General features: G+C 47.7%; 1 protein-coding gene across 1 annotated transcript in view; it reads right to left on the bottom strand.

The window, feature by feature from the left end:
* Nucleotides 1-15,621: 15,621 nt before the first annotated feature.
* The window catches only part of Hs3st4 (heparan sulfate-glucosamine 3-sulfotransferase 4), a 340,564-nt gene continuing 333,501 nt past the window's right edge, over nt 15,622-22,684 (bottom strand). The window contains exon 2 of the mRNA XM_026392175.2: nt 15,622-16,258. Within this exon, the coding sequence (XP_026247960.2) occupies nt 15,622-16,258 (637 nt within the window). The remainder of the gene's footprint in view (nt 16,259-22,684) is intronic.

Raw genomic sequence — 22,684 nt, 5'->3', positions numbered from 1 at the left:
CGGCTCTGGATACTAAAGCAGAGTCTGTGAGGAGCTATCCGGGGAGGAGAGCCGGAGGGGGTGAACTTGAACCTGGAGATGCCACCTGCATCAGCAACTCGCTGTCCCTGTTTGGTAAACACACCCAGTGCTTCATGGTGCCTAATGGTGCCTGTAATTGATGTCTAAAGTTATTTAAAAGTAAATTCACTAGAAAATAATTAGCAATTTTATAGTTCACTACTTCCTAATTTTGTGGATAAAAAAAAAAAAAATTTCCAATGGTTTTATCAGGCACCACAATACAGCCTGCTGGGAAATCTCCTGCCCAAAGAGAAGGTTAAACAGGGATCCCACAGATAAGTATTTTTTTTTAAACAATGTTCGTTATCGGGTTCCATCTGTTAGAGTCTAAGCCTACCTTTCCCTTCACCGCCATCTCCCACCCCACTCCCAATCTCCCCTTTTGAATCTGTAATAAATTCTGATTAATCAACATCTAGGGAAAGTTGAAGGGAGGCAGCTTGTGGGTGCCTTAGCTTTGACCTTGGGAGCTCTTAACCTTAGCAGTGGGAGTTGAGATGAAAACTGTTTTCTCATTAGGCCTGATACATCTCTCCTTAATGAGCTTGTAAAAATATTCATTACAAGGCATTAGCTCACCTCGCCCTCTCTCCACCCTGCTAGCCCAGAGCTACCAGGAGAAACGAGGTGATACAAACACATCCACGAAAGATGTTGCTGAAGGTTTGGCAGAGAATTTCCTCATGTGTCTCTTTGTGGAGACATGACTCGTGCCTAGAGTCATGTTTTCAGTGGAGAGAGAGGTAGAGAGAGAGACTGCTAGAAGCCTTCCTTAGATGAAACCTCTGTATGCACCTGTCAGGTGGGCGTGGCCTTCTCCCCGCCCCTTGCTACTCAAAGTGGTCCACACAGTGGGCGTGGCCATCTCTCCCCGCCCCTTGCTACTCTAAGTGGTCCACACAGTGGGCGTGGCCATCTCTCCCCGCCCCTTGCTACTCAAAGTGGTCCACACAGTGGGCGTGGCCATCTCTCCCCGCCCCTTGCTACTCAAAGTGTGGTCCGCGGACCGGCAGGCAGTCTCAGCATTCTCCGGAGCTTGTTAGAAACATAGAATTTCAGGTTCTGCCTTGAAACTACTGAAAGGGAACCGCTAGAGGTGGAGCACAGATATTTATTTATAGTCAGTTTCTAGGTAATTCTTATGCAGGCCAGAGTTTGAGAACCAAGATGGCCTTCTAGAGATACTGTGATAGGTTGTGAATGGGAATATGCCCTGGGAGGAAAAATAAATGTCTTGTCCCTGTTCAACGATGCTATTGAGATCCTGGGTATTATTGTCATGATAATGAGGTGTGTCACAAAAATAGGGAGTGATAGACCTCCAGAGTGCATCCTGTCGCTCCATCGAAATTCCCTGTGTGGCTGGTTATCCCTTGAAGACTCTGGGCACAGACCCATGTCAGAGAGCAGGCTGGCGGGAGACTTAAGGACTCGTGGAGACTGGGAGGAAGTGGTGACCCACAGCTGGCCCATAAGCATCCCAAGTCCCTGTACAAACCGCAGAACCAGATAACCTAGCTCTGTGAGCCCCAGGAGCTCGGAGACTTAGAAATGTGCACCCTGCCAAGGACGGGATTGCCCAACAAAACCCGCACCTCGGTCATATCATAGGTTGTGGCTTGACTCTGATTTTTGACATTCGGCAAGTTAATGATCTCACAGTCTGGTGGAGCCTGGTCATTTCCCTAAGTAACTGGTTATTGGGGGGCCACTCCTCGATGGTCCACTAAAGTCTCCTCCGGTAGGACACAATCACTTGCCTCTTGGTGATGTTTACCATCTCTGGCCACCAAGCACTTTGGTAGGATCAGGAACCCAGGGAGCTGGAGAGTTAGAAATAATGTTATCTGGGGTAAGGACCATGTCAGGCACAGCTGGTTCTTCATGAAGAATCGTCTGGATGGAATACAATAACACCGTGACTGTTTTAAAACAGACAGAAACTCTGAGCAAGAAATGAGCTTTATCCAGCACAATTGGTTGTTTTTTTTCAAGAAGTTCCATGGGACAAAACAGCCAGACCCACGTGCCTTCTCCATGTCAGAAACCCGGTCAAAGGAACCTGGACTGAGTTGGAGAACTTGTCGTCTGGGCCAAGTGACGGAAGCACCTTTTGTGTCTTTATCCGCAGAATGGGACTCGTAACCTAAATCACAGACAAGGGACATCACGGATAGGAAAACGATTTGTCACCTGCGGGCGGCCAACTTGAGAGTCGATCCCATGGCTCATCCCTGACAGCAGAGCAATAGCTTAGTAAATCTCTTTCCCCTGGAGCCTCCATGGTGACAGAGAACGTCTGGCTGCCAGGGAGGGAAGATGTCCCACTACGTACTCAAGAAGAATTTTAAACCCGGACTCAGCTTTCTCAGCAAAGTCCAAAGCTGCCCCAAGGTGGACTTGCCCACCCGGAGCTTGGGTTGGAGTCAACTCTGCCACTTTTTAGTTACGTGACACTAAGGTGACCTCGCACAGCTGTGTAGCACAGTTTCCTCCTCTATTAGATGCAATGTCATTAGCACCCACGTCGTGGGGATGTTGGGTGAATTGGAGTACTGTGTGCAAGGTGCTGGGTGTTTCCTCATCCTCTTGGTACATATGGGTCGGGTGCTCACTGCTGGTCAAGTACAGTTCTAGGAAACAGGTCAAAGTGCACAACAAGAGTCAGAGAATTCCAGCCTCCAGGGCTTATTTTCTTGTGAAGGAGACCGAGTGCAAGTTCTAGGACATATAAAGATGACAAGGGACACCAGAAAGGATGGGAACAAAATCCTGCCAGCTAGGCCAGTGGCTCAGGAGGCTGAGGCAGGAGGATCACCAGTTCAAAGCCAGCCTCAACAACTTGGCGAGGTTCTCAGCAACTCAGCAAGACCCTGTCTCAAAACAAAAAATAAAAAGGGCTGAGTATGTGGGTCGGTAGTTAATCGCCCCTGGGTTCAACCCCTGGTACCAAAAGAAAGAAAGAAAATTTTAAAATATTCCTGATTAAAGGAACAGAGCTTCAAGGGAGGAGGCTTGTTGTGCTAGCAACGTCTCAGGAGAAACTTGATAGAGGGAGGTAACCAGCTATGGGGACACCTGGCAGAAGGGCCCTCTGGTACAGGGAACAGTAATTGACAGTAAATGCTCAATAAACACTACTTTAAAATAAAGGGACTTATTATGTTATTTTTGATGCTGGGATTGAAGCCCAGGGCCTCAAGCATGCTGGGCAAGGGCACTACCGCTGAGCTGCTGCTTCCTCCTGACTAAAAGGAAAATTCTTATCCATGATGATAAAATGCTCAAAGGAATATTGATTAAAGTGGAATATTCAAAGGAATATTGATTAAAGAGTCTCCAAAGAGTTTCAGGAAGCGGCCAAAGCTGTCTTTCCTGGATTCTCTATCTTTGCTGTTGAGGTCCTTTGTGATGGTTTCAGATGGAGAGTCCGATGCCAATCACGGCCTGGACAAGCAGACAAGGAACCCCTGAATCCCCTCCTCCTTGGGAAATGGGCAAAGCTCCCGTGTTTCCGTTTATTCTCTTCTGAGCTCCACAGGAGATCAGTAAGGCCACAGAGCAAAGAGGCAGCGTCCGGGAAAGTGACGTGAAGGGGTGCGTCCAGGGGGCAGGCGAAGGTGGCGGGTTCTCTGTCCTTTGCTTGCTTCCTAAGCCCCACATTCATCCTCTGTTCCATGTCCCCTGAGTGGGATTCATGGGAACAGAGATGGATGCCACATTCCCAGCTCCAAAGAGCTTGCAGTCTCTCAGAAGTGGCCTGAAGGATCTTAAGGGGGCATCGTGGGGGGCATGGAAAGTGCAGAGGATGGACCCGTTCAGCTGGGGAATCTAGAGGGTGCCTGGGGGTCAGGTCTCTGAGCATTAGGCATGAAAAGGAAGGACTCGGGTGGGGGACACATTCCAGAGAGAAAGCGAAACGGAGGCTGGGCAGGGCAGGATGGCATGTCGTCTCGGGGAGCGTGGGCTGGGAGGTGGTCGGCAGAGGGCTTGCTGGAGCGGGGCTGGGGGACAGATTGCGAAGTCCTCAGGTGCTCATCTGAGGAGCTTGGCCTCCACTGTGGAGGCCCTGGGGGACCATAAACCACATCGCCTTGGTTTTCCTGCATCTCCTTCTAGGATGAGGCCCCTCCATTCGATGGTCATATTTCCTAAGTCATCAGGGGAGGTGCTGGCCCAGCCTGGTCCCCAAGTGTGACTTCAGGCAGACTATGAGAGCCCTCTGGATCCTTAGCCACAGCGATCAGTTCCTCTTCGGCCATGTGTCCCATTGTGGGAGGGAGGTACTGGGGATTGAGGTACCGGGGGGCACTTTATCACTGAGCTATATGATACCCTGTCTTTTCTCATTTTTTAAAATTTTGAGACAGAGTCTTGCTAGGATTGCCCAGTGTGGCCTTGAACTAGTGATCCTCCTGCCTCAGCCTCCTGAGTAGGTGGAATTATAGGCATGCACCACCATACCCAGCATGCCACCCATTTTATTTTTAATTATTATTATTATTTGTTGCTGTTGATTGGTACTGGGGATTGAACTTAGAGGTGCTTTACTATATCCCCAGCCCTTTTTTTAAAAAAAAAAAAATTTGAAAAAAATTTTAAGACAGGTTCTCACTAAGTTGCTTAGGGCCTCACTAAGTGGCTGAGGTTGGCTTTGAACTTGCGATCCTCCTGCCACAGCCTCCCAAGCCACGGGGATGACCGGCATGCACTGCCGTGCCTACCATGTGACCCATTTATGACGGAGCTCTTGAGGAAATGAAATTCGTCTCCATGTGGAATCTTTAGAGTGGTATAGCCTTGCCTCCAAGCACCAAAATCGTGTGAAAAGACGTTGATAAAAAAAAGAAATAAGAAGACCAGGACCTCAGCCGAGCTAAACCCTGAAAGACAGGAAGAAAAGTGGAGAGGACTTTTCTCTCCGAGGCAGAGCAAACTCACGACATGATGAAATGATTAGGTATGGATCATACCTCGAGCCAGCCACCTTTTGGAAAGCGGCTACATGAGCTGGTAAATTCCCTCCGGCCCTTGATCTTGGTGAAGTCTGTTAAGTCTTGCCGCCTGTCACTTCCACTTAAAGAAGTGACGGACCCACACAGGAATCCCACGTACTTCCTCGGCCAGAGGAGGAGCGGATCAGTCTCCCTCGTCCGTCATCAGGGCCCTGGGTGCACAATGTGCTCTGGGCAGGAGGGGGACTCACGGGTGTGGAAGGGAGACCACCACCGTGGGGACAGTCTCGCAGGCCACAGAGGAGAAATGGAAGCCCATTGGGTCTCAGCAGATCCAGGGACGAGATCTGCCTGATCTGATGGCTCCACGTGAAAGTGGGGAGCAGCAGCTGGATCCTGGACGGAGCTGATTTTAAATCACGTGAGAGAAGGAGAGGGGCAAGAGTGGGAATCCGTTTGGGGCTTGAAAGACGGGGAAGCCGTCTACTCCGATGGAGAAACACGGGAAGGAAGAGGTGCAGAAGGGTTAGACTCTGATTCCGATGGGTTAAGATCGAGAGGACTGCTACTGTCCCTCAGGGACATTTTGTTATAAAAACCTGAAGTTCAAGGGCAAGTTCTGGGTGAAAAATGTGACACTTGGAGTCACCCACATAGAGACCATGTTTAAAAGACCAGGAGAGAGGAGGAAGGGAACAGGCGGGGACAGAGGAGGGAGGGACGGGGAACATGGTGCTGGGGACTGAAATGGAGCCCATGATGTCCCATGCAGGAGGATTATGTCAAAATGACCCCTTCGACGCACTCACAAAGACATTAAAAAGCATAAAATGCACGGGTCACCTGGATGCATGAAGGACTCAGAAGGTGAGTAGTGACCAACCTGTGGGACTGGAGGGTAACCAGGGGCACAGGGAGTTGGTGCCGTGAGACGAAGGAGAGGTCAACACAGGTGCCGCTGATGGGCTGTGCGCCAGGAACACGTGATCACTCAAGAGAGTCCAAATGACTCACCGCAGCATTGATCATGACTCGAGGCGAGACAGCGGGTTGTGTGTACCTTAGCAGGGGTTGTGGATAGGCTCGTATTTAACAGGATGGGTCTAACGTGGGGTGTTGGATGCGGTGGTCCTCTACTCAGGGGGAAGCTCATCTGGAGGTTTGGAGGGAGATGTTAGATCCTCGAATTTGGAGAAGTCACCGGAAAACCTACCTGTAACTTTCGAACCCGTGGTGGTGCCGAAAAGATACAGAACCTGAAAATGTGTTATGAGATGTGCCCTTTGATGATGATTGAGGGATAGTATTGGGAAGCGGAGGGACAAGGAAATGAATTGGGAAGGGACAATAGTGTAGTGTCCGCCTAGATCTGAGGCCAGTTCTGTACCTTTAATGTAGATCTGACATACCATACCCTTGCCCAATCCCTGATGCCCATGAATCCCCAGGTCTTATGAATTTGTCACATTCTGAGGTCTTCTGTCAATGTATTTTCTGGGTCCCCCAAGGGACTTAAAATTTAGCATGCTTCCATATGCAGAATACATGTTGACGATGACAAGTGTTTCAAGCAAGGGAGGTGTTTCTTTTCTCACTTGATGGACAGCTCAGAAGTTGAGAGTGGAAGGGTTCCACGATTCAGTAGATCAAGAATCGCAAAAGTGACCCAGGCCCTGTTCAGCAGTCCTGCTTGGACATCTTACTTGTTAGCTACATTTGCCTTCACGATCACAAGATGGCTGCCACAGCTCGACATTTGTTCTCCTCTCCACTGGATTCAAAAGTAGAAAAAGTCCTTCTCTTTCTTCTTGTTGTTGGTTACTTTTTTTTTAATATTTAAAGATCATATTTCTCAGAAATGCATTATATTTCAAATACTTACAGATTTTATTTCTCAGGATATATGAATACTTAAAGATTCTATTTCTTACAGAATACATCAGATCATATTTCTAGGTAGAGATGATATGGGCTCCACTGGCCACTAGTGAACCAATCATATGGCAGTGGGAAATTCAGTGAGAGGAATTGCTTAGGTGAGTCCTGCTTCATTGCTGAGAGTCCAGGAAGCGGTCCACTCTCTTACCAAAACAGAACCAGGATTCTGCTAACAAAGGAAAGGGGAGTAGATAGCTCCTGGACAGGCCTCTCTAACAGGACTGAGGGCTACTCAAATAGACTTGGGAGTGGGGAATGAGACCACCCACGCATGAGAGTTGGACCAACATGGTGATCTCCACCATTGAGTGGCGGGGGAAATGGTGGACAGGGGAGGAGTCTTGAAGGAGAGACGGGAGCAGAGGAGGAAGAGGTCTTGGAGAGAGGAGCTTTGTGGAGGAGGAAGCAGGTGTGCTACACAGAACAAGGGGTGTCCCACTGGGCCAGTTGCTGATGAGAGATCAAGTACATGAGGGTCGGAAATGGCCTCTGTACTTCTCAGCCACCTTCCAATCCCTTCATAGGACTTGTGGAGGCCGACCTCAGGAGGCAGGGGTAGAGGAAAGGTGACTAAAGAGTCGTGGGGCTCTTCTTTTCCAAACTCTAGCCACGAAGGAGGGATGTGGTGTGTCTGTGGAAAAAGCACTATAGGAAGTTTTTATATTGGCTTCAACCATGAAGTCCAGGATTTCAGTTCTGCAAATGGAATCATTTCTTAGTTACCTGAAGTGGTGTATTTATCATACGATTCATTTTATTTGATTTGTTTTCATTAGTTACACATAAGTTTTTAAGAGGTTTCCCCATCTGGGATGATGGGACAAATGGGTTAAATGAAGGATGGGATGGGAATGATGGTGGACAGATTTTAAATATAAAGACTGAGTGGAGAGGGAGGGGGGGAGGGAATGGATCACACGGTGTTGGAGGTGAAGAGGAGGAAGCCAACGCGACATCAGGAGAAGATGAGGCCCAGGTGGAGGAATCAAGGCTCATGCCACGACGGGTAGTTTGTCATTGTGACTGTAGGACGGTTTGGATAGGAGGTGTCCCCCAAGGCTCCTTTGTTGGACCAGGTGTGAATTTTTCGAGGTGAGATGACGGGGTCATGGGGCCCTTCCCCTAATCAGTGCGTGGATCCACTGGCGTGAATCAGCTGGTGGTGACTGTGAGCGGGTGGAACGCGGCCGAGGGAAGGGGGTCCCTAGAGGGGCGTCTTTGGGGATCCATACTCTGTCCGCGGGGAGTGGGGCCCTCTTTCTGCTTCCTGATTATCAGGTCCTGAGCTGCTCTCCTTGGCCAGGCCCCTCTGCCCTGAGGTTCTGCCTCACCCTGGGCCCAGAGTCATGGCCTCTTGGGACAGACTCAACTTTTCCCCCGGGACATTGGTCTTGTCAGGTCTTTTGGTCACAGTAACATGGAAGATGACTGAAACGGGAATAGCGATAATAGCAGCAAGCGCACTGGACCCTCTTATGAATCTCCCTGCATGGGATCTCCCGGTCTTCACGCCATCTGGCGGGTGGTGGCCCCATCGCGTGTCCCCAGGGTAGATGGGGGCTGCAAGGTGATTGAGACTCAGCCCTTGGCCGGCAGCTGGTGGCACAAACAGTTCCCATTTTATTTCTTGCTTTTTTTTTATTATTATTCCTTTCCTCTCAACGGAAAGCCCTGGGTCGTGAGAGCCCTGACTTCCAAAGCCCTTTCCCCGAGCATCCCCCCAAAAAGCAGGGCCTCTCCCCTGGCGCCCCGACAAGCACTTCCGTTGGGATAAAAAAAAAAAATAACGAAGGGAAAAAAAATGTCTTTCTTAAGTGACAGGAGAGAGACCATCTCCTGCACAATGAGAAAGTGTGGCCTTTGATGGGCAAATCACAGCAGAGTCTGCAGCCATCAGCTCGAACGTTTTCTGCTCTTTCCTCTTGGGACCGAAGGAATCAAAGTGGTTGCTAAATATCACTATTTTGAGGAGTTATCAGAAAGCACACTCACACTGCTGGGTCTTTTTTTTTTTTTTCTTTTTACCATTTATTGGAGATTTTTTGACGGCTCCAAGTCTCTTCCTGGGATCTTTGAAGTTAACTGGGTGACAAAAAAAAACTCAGCCCCTGGAGATACCAAAGTGGGAAAGGCCCAGTTTACAGGGACGTGGGTGTGTTGGAGCTCTGTGCCAGGATGTGGCGGAGGGAGAATGGCTGGGGGCCCTGAGCCTTCTTGAAACCGGGAAGAGAAGAGAAACATGTCCTTCCATCCATCACCGAGTCCATCGGGGCCTCTGTGGACCCGCTGCCGAGACCATCAGGCCACAGAGTGACAAACTCTCGACTTTCCAAGAACCACGGTTTGTCATTTATTCTCGTTGGTTTCCAGGTTTTTTTTTTGTGTGTATGTGTGTGTGTGTGTGTGTGTGTGTGTGTGTGTGTGTGTGTGTTTCCTCCAGGTACAGGGGCATTTAAAAAGAATGGTGAGCAAGAAATTTTCAAAAACCTACATCAACTCTTCCCTCGGATCAAGATGTAAAGGAAGGAGATGGTCAATATCTCCTAGAGCCTACAATCCTTTTAGATCATCGATTTTCAGAACACGGTGTCCCCTGGGCCACCATCCTGTCCACTCCTGCTGACTGGCTAGACTGATTCTGTACCTTCACGTCCAGAAGAGCACCTTTCTCCTGTTAGAGCTTCATTGAGGACAGTTGCTGGGTCCCTTGCTCATGGCCTTTCTCTAGCATCTAGGACAATGACGATACATCAGTGCTTGCCGGATCAGAGAAGGGACAGAATAAATGATAGAAGTTGCACAGCTCCTTGATTTGATGTCACAGTGCCCCAGACTTCCTTCTTGGATCTAGTTTGGTTGATCCTGTATAGAGATGATGGCCAATGGTCTCCTTTTGTCCCCTTCTTACTGAAGTGATGGTTCCAAGTCCCTGATTGACAGATTGGATATAGGGTTGGCAAAGGGCAGTTCAAAGGTGTGTGCACTGGTCAAACACACACCATAGGTCTAGCTTTATTTAAAGGTAGGTTCCCATCATGGTTAGTGTCCCACGGGTACCCTCTGATTTAAGGTAGATCCTTAGAAAAGAATGGGCTTTAGTTTGATAAGAGCAGTACACAAAGGACACTAATAATGAGAAAAATCTTTCCCAGACAATACTGGACCTTTTCTTCAAGTGACCATAGCCCAGTCATTAATAAGAAACCCACGTCCTTCCAGTGACTCTTGACCTCTCATAGTTTCCTTTAGCCCATTTTGGGAAAAGGTGGATTTCTATTGTGTTCATATTTCCTTCTTTCTTTATAAATAAGCAAATAGCTGACCACTGAGGGAAGAGGGTCACCTTTTGACCTTGGTCTCAGATAATGCCAAGGAAACTATGAGAGGTCAAGAGCCACTGGAAGGACGTGGGTTTCTTATTAATGACTGGGCTGTGGTCACTTGAAGAAAAGGTCCAGTATTCTCTGGGAAAGATTTTTCTCAAGACTAGTGTCCTTTGTGCATGCTTATCTGCTTTTACCCCCAGCTGCCTAACAACCTTCCTAATTTCTGGATCTCCTGTATTTTCACATCTCATTGTGCGATAGCCGCCTTCTGAAGTGCAATGATCGTCTTATGACTTGGGATGGGGCAAATGCTCTGAGCGTGAGCCTTCATGCTACGGTGCCAGGTGGTCTTTCCCTTCCTCTCATGGGTTCTATCCTACATCACCTCTAACCTGTGCCATTCCATGCATGCTGTGTGCACCCCGTCTTGTGAAAGTGTGAATCCTTTGCTCTCTGGGCCCCCATGTCCATCTTTTCCATCGGGCTGGGAGTCCTATCAAGAAAGGTCATCTTTGCTCTTCCCCATCTCTCTCTTTCAGTTTCCGCTGGGCCACTCTACAGATATGCGTGGGATCAAGGACTGAAAGAATCATGTTTGAACCTACAGAAACCTCATTGTCCCACATCCACATCCTTACCCTCATTCCTCGGGAGCGCTAGAGACTCTTGCTTATGTTCCATGGTAGATATGCACATTTGGGGTCTTTATGTCCTGCCTTGATGACATTGGATGTACTTTTATGTCACGGAAGGTATTTCACAATTTAAAAGAGAGATCGTCCGTGTCTGAAAATTACAATTCCTCATTCCTATGAGAAACTGTAAAACATGAGCTCAGCTCTCCCTACCCTGATTTGTTACCGGAAGAACCTGAGGGGACCCTCACCTTATTTCCGGAAACACGTGAAACCTGCTTCCAGGCATGGGCCTGGTTTTCAACTATCGTTGTCTTCCATGTAAAAATTTCAGAAGTCAGGATTTCAGCCACTAAGTTCATGGCTTGGAGCTTGAAAATATCACCCTCACGTCCATCTTAAGAGGGTCTGTTTGGGCCTGTGTGAATGAATCTTGGAGCTTTGTGATATCTAAAAACCACTTTGAATATGGATCCAGGAAAACACCAATCTATGTATGCAGTGAAAGAAGGACCCTGCTCCTGGATAGGGGGAAAATATCTATTTGAGTGTGTGACACTCCTTCCTGGCATGGGTTCTGCACAAATCAATGGTATTCCACTTCTTCTCAGCACTCTCACAAGGATTCCACATGAATAGAAGAGTGGAATCAACAGAGGACGCCCTCTAGAAACTCTATGAAGACGTATTGCTCTAGAAGTGGTATCATGAGCTTCCTTCACCTCCTCCTTAATTTTCTTCATGATTAGAGGCCCCACCAATCAGCATCTTCACCACTAGCAGTTCTGTAGCGTCAGTATCACCACCACCACCACCATCATCATCATCATCACCACCATCATCATCACCCACCATCACCACCACCACTATCATCACCACCACTATCATCACCACCACCATCACCATCATCACCATCACCATCATCATCATCATCACCACCACCATCACCATCATCACCATCACCATCATCAACATCATCATCAACATCATCACCTCACCATCACCATCATCATCATCATCATCACCACCATCACCTTCATTTCTAGAAGCTCTGCAGCATGAGTATCCCCATGATGATCATCCCCATCACCACCCTTGATGTCAATGAAGCATTTTATTCCTTTCAAATGCCTTCCAATGTATTAACTCATTGTAACCTGGGTGGGAGGTCAGGTAGGGATTAAACCTGCTCATGTTATATGACATGAAAACTAAAATCCAGATTGCTAATTTTCCTTGCCCAAGACAGACGCGGGCAAGGATAAAACCCAGCTACCTCTCTTTGGATAGAAGTGAGACAATGGAGATGTGATCTTTGGGAAATAATGAAGTGATCAAATGAGAGGGGCAGGAAAGAGAAGGAACAAGAAGAAGAGGAGTTGAGGCTGTAGAGAAGTGAGGCTCAGATGGGGACTCTGGGTTTTGTAGCTCAGAGTCTGGTATCTCCTGGCCTTAAAATTTGCTTGGAGGTGCTCCTGGAGTTTCGAGGAGTCCATGCAGTTCCCCATAAACAAACTAAAAATAAATAGGGGTGCTGGATGGTTTTGCTATTGTGGTTGCTGTATTCTAAGCTGGTAGCTCTAAACTGCAGGGCCTTAGCTTTCATGCACAGAATGGTGTTTCTTTTTCTTTCAGGTACACAATGGTATTTGCAAAAGAGATAAATATGGGAGCGATTTTGGCTGCACTCTTTGGAAGGAAAAATTATCTTTTCTCATCTGTGAGCCATGTGCAGTGGCCATCCCAGAGCCATGAATCATCCATTGGAGGAAAGGGAGGAGAATAGAAAATTAAACGTGACTTATGCTTGTTTCTAATTGAAATCAAATACAAAATTCAATCTCCCGTGCATGGCCATGTTCACACTTAAATGTGACCAGAGTATGTTGACTTGGTTTTTCTGGATAGAAGATAACTTTCTTCGTCAAGCCTCTCCAGTGACAAAGGGGACATGGCTTAGTGGCTCACCCCCTCAGTCACAAGCATCATACCAGAGTAGGCATCGGAAAAAACCCAGACCTTAAATGTATCAAATTTGCTTTTCTTTTCAGAACCAGGAGCTTTTCAACCATTTTGCGAAACGGACTCTTAAAAGTCCTCATGATCCCAAGGTGAGACCTCTGCCCTTTTGACTCAGAGAATTTCATTCTACTGTTATAAAGAAGGGTATATAAATGGTTTAAGAGAGAGAGGGATTTCCCTATGTTTATTTCCCAGGTGAAAATGGCTTATTTACTACTGGCTAACCATATTAAAAAATGCATCTGTTCGTCATGTTTATGTGAGGACGCAGGCTTACTAGCTTTCTTTGGAAGAAGCACTGAAGCTATTGACTTGCTGGATTTATGAGGACAGGTAGGAGACAGGAAATGGAGAGTTGAGTGTGATTGACCATCTGAATCCACGGACATCTTTCCCTTCTCTACATCTTCTCTAAAGAGAGGAGGGGAGGATGCGGCAACAGCCATTCTTAGTAGATTGGTATCTTTAAAGCTCTCTTAGAACCAGATATGTATTCCTAGGTCTAAATTATAAAGCCGCTCCTTACCTAGCTGCCATTGAACTCTGGAGAGAACGTGTTCTTACAAGGAAACCATAAAACCCTAGGGAGGCACTTCCCTTAGGAATGATTCTTGCCAAAGCCTAAAAGCCAGGTGAGAGGAGGACGAGAAGGCAAAGAGATGTACAGATGAGACTCCAGATGTTCTCGATCTTGCCTTCTTTAAGAATATTTTGGAAAGGATCCATGCCTGAGCCCTACTCTTGTTCTGAGCCAATGGGTTGGGGACGGAGCTGTGCCTTGAACAACCCCCTGGCTGACAGTGAGGTGGAGCTGGTGAACACCCATGTCCTCCTTGGCTCCTTTCATTACAAACCCCACCCGCAGGCGCTGGACACACCGCACACCTTCTGCACCAGCCCAAATCCATTCTCTTCCTTCTGTGCGTGTGTCTGTGCATTTTGATCTATATCTTCTTTTACTTTGGTATTGAAAAGTCTATCTATTGCCATCTGTTCAATTTCCCTTATCTAGGGAGAAAAAATAAACACATTTGTAAAGCTGTTTTTCGGAATCTGGAAAATCAGCCCATCCCTTGCCAGGAGTGCTAAAGACAGGGACATCTGTACTCCCTCTTAGGTACCATCTTCTATTGCAAAAAAAAAAAAAAAAAAACATCCTGCCCCCCACAGATAGAATTCTCCAAAATCTCTCCAACCTGGGTCTTTCTTCTGACCTGAGAAAGATACTCGTGGGCTTGCAGGGTGAGGGTGGGGATAGACAGGACCAACACAAACAGGCGGCAGAAACCCATGAGTTCGATTGCATGAAGCTTTATAACAACACAGTTTTCATTGGGTGGGAGAAATGACAAGTTTAGTAACAGCTGAGCAGGTTCGACTCCCCCCACCCCACGCTCTTACAAATTTCAAATTTGACTAGAATGATTGATTCCTGGTTTGGGTGATCTGTGAACAAGTGCTTTGATGTCAGATGCTGCATTTGAATCCAATCCGGCTCATGGGAAGGGTCACTTTGTTTGGCAGCCCTTGATGGGGGTGTCTGCAGACAGCCCTTGCCCTCCCCCACCCCCCTTTAAACTGGAGCTGATAAATGGAATCAGCCCTTGTGCCCTGGTCCCATACGTGCCATCTCTGGAGAAGGATAATGAATCATGAGATGACCCTGTGGGGGTGGAGGCGGGAAAAAACAGAACAGTCAGTGACCCCTTGGCCCACGGCATCCTGAAGGGTGATTCATAACAAAAAGACATGCTGACTCTCTGGTCTGTGCCTCTCTGGGGGACCCTAGGGGACAGAGTCCATCCCAAAAGCATGCCTGGGGACCACCGTGCTTGGGGGGGGGGGAGAGGGTCTTTAGTTTAAGGAGACCTCCCACCAAAGAGGATCGGATTTCCTCTTTCTCCCTAAAATGTGCCATTCGTCTTTTGCCAACGCCAGGGCTTTGGACTTGGCTGTGATCGCAGGGCTCTGAGAGAAGGCTCGTGGGCTGGATTTTCTCACGTGGGGACGTGTGCTAAGCTTCCCACAATCCAGGATGCTCACGATGAGAGGGATCCTTAGCAGGAAGGCTCCCAGGGATGTGGGCTGATTTTTTTGGAAGGGGAGGGCAGGGCGGGGTGAGGAATGTCTGTGCATGCCTCTGTCTTGGCAAGGCGGGGAAGAAGAAAATCAAGGGCCTGGGAGGATGAGAAGACTAGACATGCCTTAGAGGGAGGACTCGGCTCCCCAGGAGGCCGGAGGGTCTCAGGCACACACCACATTCTGGAAGAAGTCCATCCAGAGGTGAGCCTATGCCAGGTACAGGTCTAGAACCCAGGTTTCCCCCAACTAAGAGCACCCCATGAAATAGATCTTTCTTTTTTTGTCGTTCAAATAAACATTCATGGCACTGTCTTTGATACGGAGAGGTACCAGACTCCACCAGCTGGCAGGAGATAAGAATGAATGGTGGTTTCTGTGGCCATCTGGTCAACCAGATACTTCGGGGCTCAGATAGGCCTGGTTCCTCCAGGGGGTGGCTGTGGGGTCCACCCCTCCACCTAAGCCAGCAGCCCCGGGTAACACTCCCAACTGGAAGAAGGGGATCTACTGGGTGGCTGCAGACCCTGGGGGATCTAGGCCCCCCCCGGGGGGAGGAGCCTCCTTGCCATTCACCTGCCTTCCCTCCCCAGCGCTATGGCCTCATTTGTCCCCCTCTTCCTGCTCCCATTGGAAATCCTGGCCAGTCATTTGGTAGAACATCATGTTGAAGGGTTTGTAGAATTTGCGCAGTCTGTGGATGACGTCCGGGTCGATGCGGGGATGAGTCCGACCTTTGCTCTTGCCCAGGCACCTGGGCGCGCTGCTGTCCTCGGGCTTCTTGAGGCAAGGGAACCCCTTGGTTTTGTTGAAATAGAAATGTTTCTCGGTCACCACGCGCTTGAGGCCCAGGAAGTCCTGCACCTTGGCCATCTCCCCCGCGGGGTCCACGATGAGCCGCTCCCCGCTCACGAAGAGGATCTGGGAGAGCGGGAAGTACTGCAGCCAGTTCTCCAGGTGCAGCGCGTAGATCCCGATGCGGATGGCGCTCCAGGACGCGTCGATGAGCCCCAGGGTCCGGTTTTTGAAGGCCAGCACCTCGAAGGTGGGGATCTCGGGTTTCTTGGACAGCGTCTGGGTGTAGTCGGAAATGGCCCTGGTCACGGGGTTTCTCACCACCACGATCAGTTTGATGTCCTTGGCCATGGAGTGGATGCGCTTGGGAGCCTCGTTGGTCACGAAGTAACTTGGGGTCTTCTCCATGGTTATCTGCCCCTCCACCGTCTTGGGCATCACGTTCCTGGAAAAGGAAAGAGAATGGTTATTCCGATCTAGAAATACTTTGATTTTTTTCTTTTATCAAAAAAATATATGATAAGAGGAACCTCGTGAGACGCCACCAAATAAAATGATAAGCACTTGGGGGTTCTTTGGATTTACATGTCCCAACTAGAGTCTTGACTATGTCATTATCAGAAGGTGTCATTATCCAAAGAGGCCGCGGAGACTCCCACATTCTTTTCTGGGAACCTTATACCCCTGGGTTTAAATTGCTTTTCTACCTCTTACCAGTTATGTTTAACCTAGATATGCCCTTAATTTCTCTCCATATTAGTTTTATAATCTCCAAAAGGCAGATAATGATAGCACTGGCTCCACACTGTAGTGTAAGGATTAAGGGAGATAATGTTGGAAAAGCATTTAGCACAGAATCTGTCATGTACAAGAGCTTAATAAATTAAGGATCTTATTGTCCTATCGGCTTTCAGAAAATGTTTGAGCTCAACAAGACCTCCGGGATTATCTAGTCCAGGCTTGGAAAACGACTTTCCACCTCTTTCTTTTTATGTGACTCACAGCGAAGAAGGATTTGTAGTCTTTAAATAGTTGAAATAAACACATAATAATAATTAATAATAATAATAGTGATGATGATGATTTTGCAATCTTTAAATAGTTGAAATAAACACATAATAATAATAGTGATGATGATGATGACGACAACAATGATGGTGACGATAACATAATAATACTGTGTGGTCCATGAAAATTATACAGGATTCAAATTTTGATGTTCATCGATAGATCTTCACTAGGACACACTCACTCTCATTCCACGTGCTATGGCTGCATTGGGGCCATGACACCTGAGCTGACAGGTGCAACAGAGACCTTGTGGCCCATAAAACCTAGTACATTGGTTGTATGGCCCTTACATAAAAAGTGTGCTGATCCCTGACATTGTCCAAAGGCGTTATTGTACAGATGAGGAAACTGAAGGCCAGGAACAGGGAATGGACACAGGAATCACAAAGGTTTTGTGACCCTAGCGATTGGAATTTTTCTCTGGTTCTTATTAACCTCATTCAAACAATCCTAAAGCTTACCTCAAGTTCAGTTGACAATAAAATGACATATAGGGTGAAAGCATCTAATATGGGTCTGCTTCAATAAGGAGGATTTTCTTCTTTCTTTGCTCCCAAGTTTGTCCAGTGAGCTCCGGACAGATCCTGCTCTAGTTACATCTGGAATGTCCCCCTACGCCTCATGCTAAAGGTTTGGTCACTAGATGGTGGAACTATTGGAAGGGAGTGGAGCCTTTAAGAGGTGGGGCCTGGAGGGAGAATTTAGGTCATTGGGGGCATGACCTTGAAAGGGCTATTGGGAACCCAGCTTCTTCCTCTCTTTTACTTATTTGCGTACTGGGGCCAGTAGATGAATGGGTTCCTTCACCATGTGTTCCTTCCATGATATACTGTGCTGCCACAAGCCCAAAAGCAACCAGAACAATCAACCGTGGACTGAAACCCTCTGAAACCATGAGCTGAAATAAACCTTTCCTCTTGTTGAGTTGATTATCGGAGGCATTTTGCTACAGTAACTGAAAACTAACTAATACAGATTCCACACCACCGCCTGTGTCTTTTGGTTTCTTTGACAAGGGTGCTTCTCCCTATTGGCCACCCCTTCACCTCTTTACCTTCAGAATGGTGTCATCTTATCTGGCTCCAAGATATTAAAGGGGTTTAATGCCATCTCCCCAAATCCCAATGTAGCAGGCCTGTCTGTGATAAAATGAGGCCCAGGATCCTATGAGGCAGTCAATTTGCTGTAGGCGTATGTAGACCAGAGTTAATTGACGATGAACCTGTTCAATACCTGTTGGTACCGAGAGCCATCTGCCACCAGGAGCTCCATTAAGTCTATTCACTTCTGAGCCTTGCACCAAAGTGGTACATTTAGGATTACACAAGACCTCTTTGTTAGGATGACATGCTTTTAAATGTCTCAGCTAATAAAACTTAATACAGACGAAGATCCCTTAGCTTCTCCTACCATAATTAAATTTATTTACTATCTCACGTGTGGAGGGAGAAGGCCTTTTCTTTTATCTCTAATTCACATGCTCTGTCAATAATTAATTGCTGTTGGGTTTTTGAGCTTTCGCAGCAAGCACTGTTATTAAGCCAGAGGAATTTGCCTGCTAGAGAAATTCACATAGAGCCGGACCTTGTTAGTGTATAGTGGTGGGGCAGTGCAGAGTTTTCAAACCAAAGCCGTAGCCCTGATCATGAATAATCAGACTTGTCCGTGGGATGACATGTTCTCCAAAGTATTTGGAATGTCTTCATGTTTGTGTGCTGGTTTGGTCCTCATCAGATTGAATCGTCTCCTTTGGAGACATGGGGTGAAGAAACACAGCCTTGGGAATCAGATTTGCCTGACTTCAGAGTTCTGATGATCCCTGTCTCCTGGGTGAATTTACTTACCCAACTTTGGGGCTTCCATTCCTCACCTAAAAACAGGCTAATCCTGGTCCAGTCTCAGGACTGGAATAAAGATTCAATGTGGGAGCAGACAAGGCACTTAGGATGGCATCGAGTCATGCCAGAATTTCTATTGAACTTAAGCCAGCTATCCAAGATCATTTTCATAGCAATTCTTAGAAGGAGGGCAAATAATTTTCTTTTCCCCTTTTGGTGCTAGGGATTGAACCGAGGGCCACTTAACCACTGAGCCACATCCCCAGCCCTTTTTTGGTATTCTATTTAGAGACAGGGTCTCACTGAGTTGCTTAGTGCCTCCTGGCTAAGTTGCTAAAGCTGGCCTTAAACTCATGATCCTCCTGCCTCAGCCTCCCAAGCCATTAGGATTACAGGGGTATGCCACTGTGCCTGGCTAGAATTTTTTTTTTTTTAATATTTGACCAAATAGAAAAGATAAACTCAGGGACAATTTTTTTTTAAATGTAAATTCTGATTCAAGCCAATGTCATTAGCTGGACTTCTGTATTTAGATGCTGGTAACCAACCATTAGTTCAGGCTAACTATAAGGAATGCATCCACGTCTTATTTCTGCTTTAATTGCAAAAATCAATCCCTTATTTTATTATGGAATTTATACCGTATTATAAACATATTAATTTGAAGTTGATGCAAAAAAAAAAATCAGAACTGAAAGGAACTATTTTTACACAGCCCGTTCCAGATTTGGGTCCCCTGGAGGAGGTATTTTTGCGTGTTAGTTTGGCTTTCTTTTTCTTTAGCACAGGAGTGGCTGCTCGCTACTGTCACATCCATTCTTTGCCACTCGTCTCCCCGACCTCAGAGCTGGCTTTACACTGAGCTCCATTCAAAGGCACCTCCTTTTTACTTCAGCTAATTGACAACCTGTCAAGATCTCCGTGGATCTGGAGTCTGGTATGTGCAGCATCTGAGAGGAAATGGTACCCGACCTGTAAGTCAGTGGGTATTGGCGGGTAAGCGTGCGTCTGGCTCAGGGCAGGCCCCGAAGGCCCAGTGAAGACAGCAGAAGGAAACCCAGGGGCCTGAGTGGCTTTGACCATCACGCTACAGACAACGTGCTCAAAGCATGTAATTTGCGAGGGCTCCCACAGTCGGGGCACTAGTAGTAGTAAGACGGTGTCACGGCGCCAAGATCCAACTGTTAGGGGCATGAATTACGCAGGTTACTTTGCCAATAAGATTTCTAGGAGCTGTTTAAAGTCTACCAAGGTGCAATGTCCCCTCTTCCTAAAACTCATTTATTCCATAAATAATCCCTTATCATTAGGGGAACAGTGAACAAAATTGACACGGTCCCTTCCTTCCCAGACCTACCAACCTGGCTGTCACTTTGGATGAAAGCAGAACTTCTTTCTCTTCTTTGGTAATGCTGGGGATTGAACCCATGGCCTTGGGCATGCCAGGCAAGTGCTCTACCGCTAAGACTCATCCCCAGCCCAAGTACAATGCTCTTTGTAGTACTACGGAATTAACTATTATAATCAACAAAGCAGGCATTATTATTATTCCAGAGAAGGAAACAGGCTCAGAAGTGAAAGATACTTCCCAAGGCCTGGCCCAGTGGGTCTTCTGTTTTTGACGTTCCATGGCTAGGCAAAACTGACTCCATACCAGCGTTAGTGCCTCACATCAGTTCCTGGCAATTAGCAGAAATTCAAAAAAATATGCATCTATTGAATGAATGGGTGAAAGAATGACCAGCCATTGATCTGTCTGTCTCCTGGGTGTTTTTTTTTTCTTAATATTTATTTTTAGTTGTAGTTGGACACCATACCTTTATTTTATTTATTTATTTTTATGTGGTGCTGAGAATCAAACCCAGGACTCAGCGCTCCACCGCTGAGCCCCAGCCCCGGCCCTCTCCTGGGTCTTAGCTGTGACTGGTGTAGGTTTCCGATTTTCCTGTTCTCCTGCCTCGTCCCCTTATCAAGGCCTCGGATCCAGCAGTGATTTCCACACCTCCTGGTCTCCCTCTTCCTATTAGATGGGAGCAGACGCCTCTCCTACTGGAGAAGACCAACCTGTCCACCTGGCCTCAGATCTCGTCCCCACTCCATCTTCTCCAGAATGATCCACACCCCAATTTCTCTTCTCTCCCCTGGGTTTGAATTAAGTTCTTCTCAACTGCACCTGACATTCCAACAGGTCCATGTTGTCCTATCTTGGGGTTCTCAAGGAATAGGAAACAGACCAGGAATTCTAGTGTGTGTGTGTGGGGGGGGAGGGTGAGCCACAACGAGGCAGCTAGAAACCAGGAGGGATGGACCGGCCATGAGGAAGACACTGGAATATGTTTTCCTCTATGTACTGAGAAGTCATTGAAGAATATGGAACAGGAGCCTGTGATGTGATTTACATTTAATGTTTTTTTTTTTTTGGATGCTGAGAAAGGAGAGCAATGTGGTGAGGGCAGAAGGAAGTAGCCTGCTCACAGCGACCACCTCAGGAAAAGCAGGGGAGATGTGGAGGGGCCCTGGGTGAGGGTGGCCAGGAAGACATGGCCAGAGGACATGCTTTTTTAAAAAAAAATGCCAACAGACCTTAATGATAGGTGGGATGTGGGTTCCAGAGAAGGAGAGGTGTCACTGGGCAGAGCGGAAGGCCACGTGGAGGAGTGGTTTACCCAGGGGTGGAAAACCAGAGAAACTGGCAGCTCTGGGCAGAGGGGACCAAGCCTCACTTTGGAACCGTAACAGGAGGTATCAGCTACACCCTCCGCCAGGGGTGGCGTTGAGTAGTTATCTGGACACCAGAGTCTCTAGAGGGGACTGACATTTGCCTATTGGGGGACTTCTCTCAAATAGGAAAGGTGTCTAGATGCTGGCTGTACGATTTTATTTTTTAATTCCTTTACCAAGATTTTCACTCACTCCCCCACCACCATTTTTACAGTGCTAGGAATTCAACCCAGGGGACCCAGGGTTTCCACCACCGAGTGACCCTGCTGGCTTCTCTTTTTAATTCCCCAAAGTCCTTGAGATCTACCCACATTAGAGCTTAGATAATGCCCTCCTATGATTTGTTCCTGGGTCCGGCATGATCAGTATCAGCTCTTGAGACCACAGGTAGGGTTTTGTCCACCTGGACGTTCCCGGCGCCCGATGGGACATCTGCCATACTGTACCATAAGGCTTTGTGGTTCTCGATTGAATAAATGATTGACATGGGAATGAAGACACGGTCCCTGGAAATCCGGAGGGTGGAGGCAGATTGGAGGACACGGCTCCCCCCAACCCAGGCTTTCCAAGCACCGGGCTCAGCCTGTCTGAGACCATGCACTGCAGCGTGGATGGATCATATGGTGAGAAAACACCGCATCTGGGCTTGGAACAGCTCGTTAACAGTATCTCGGGCGCTCAGAGCAGCCGCAACATCAGCGTCAACACACAGCCCCGAAGCGAGAATCATTCTGCAAGATGGCACAGATGCTCTCATCGGCCCAAATGTTTATGAGACAGGATCTAACTGTGTCGCCCCGCCCCGCCCCCCAGTCCCACTGCCACGGGTCCCTGGCTAAGCACAACCCCATTCATACACAGGTCAGCAGTATCAGCAGACTCGAGGGAAACAAGAACAACCCAGTTAGCATGCAACCCGGACTGGGTGCTGCCATTAACTGAGTGCTCACTCTGTTTCCCCGTGAAGAGTTCAAGTTCTAAGTCCGGACTGACTTCCCTAAGCTCCTTCAGATGTGGGACTCCCCTGCCTCCGTGGATAAGAGCAGAGACTCAGCGCCTGTCGGACTCTGCTTGAATCTACTGATTAGCTGTAGGATCCGGCACAGGTTACTCATTCCACGCGCAGAGGGTCACCCACTTAAAATGGTCTGACTTAACCGTGTCTCAACTTTATAAAAATATGAAAGCCATGTTCAGTTGAAACCATGCTTCAAAATTGGAATGTGGATCGTTTTTCTGGG

The sequence above is a fragment of the Urocitellus parryii genome, chromosome 9 (assembly GCF_045843805.1).
Source record: "Urocitellus parryii isolate mUroPar1 chromosome 9, mUroPar1.hap1, whole genome shotgun sequence".
Classification (NCBI taxonomy): domain Eukaryota; kingdom Metazoa; phylum Chordata; class Mammalia; order Rodentia; family Sciuridae; genus Urocitellus; species Urocitellus parryii.
The sequence above is the reverse complement of the archived record's forward strand: the minus strand, read 5'-3'. Positions and strand labels throughout refer to the sequence as shown.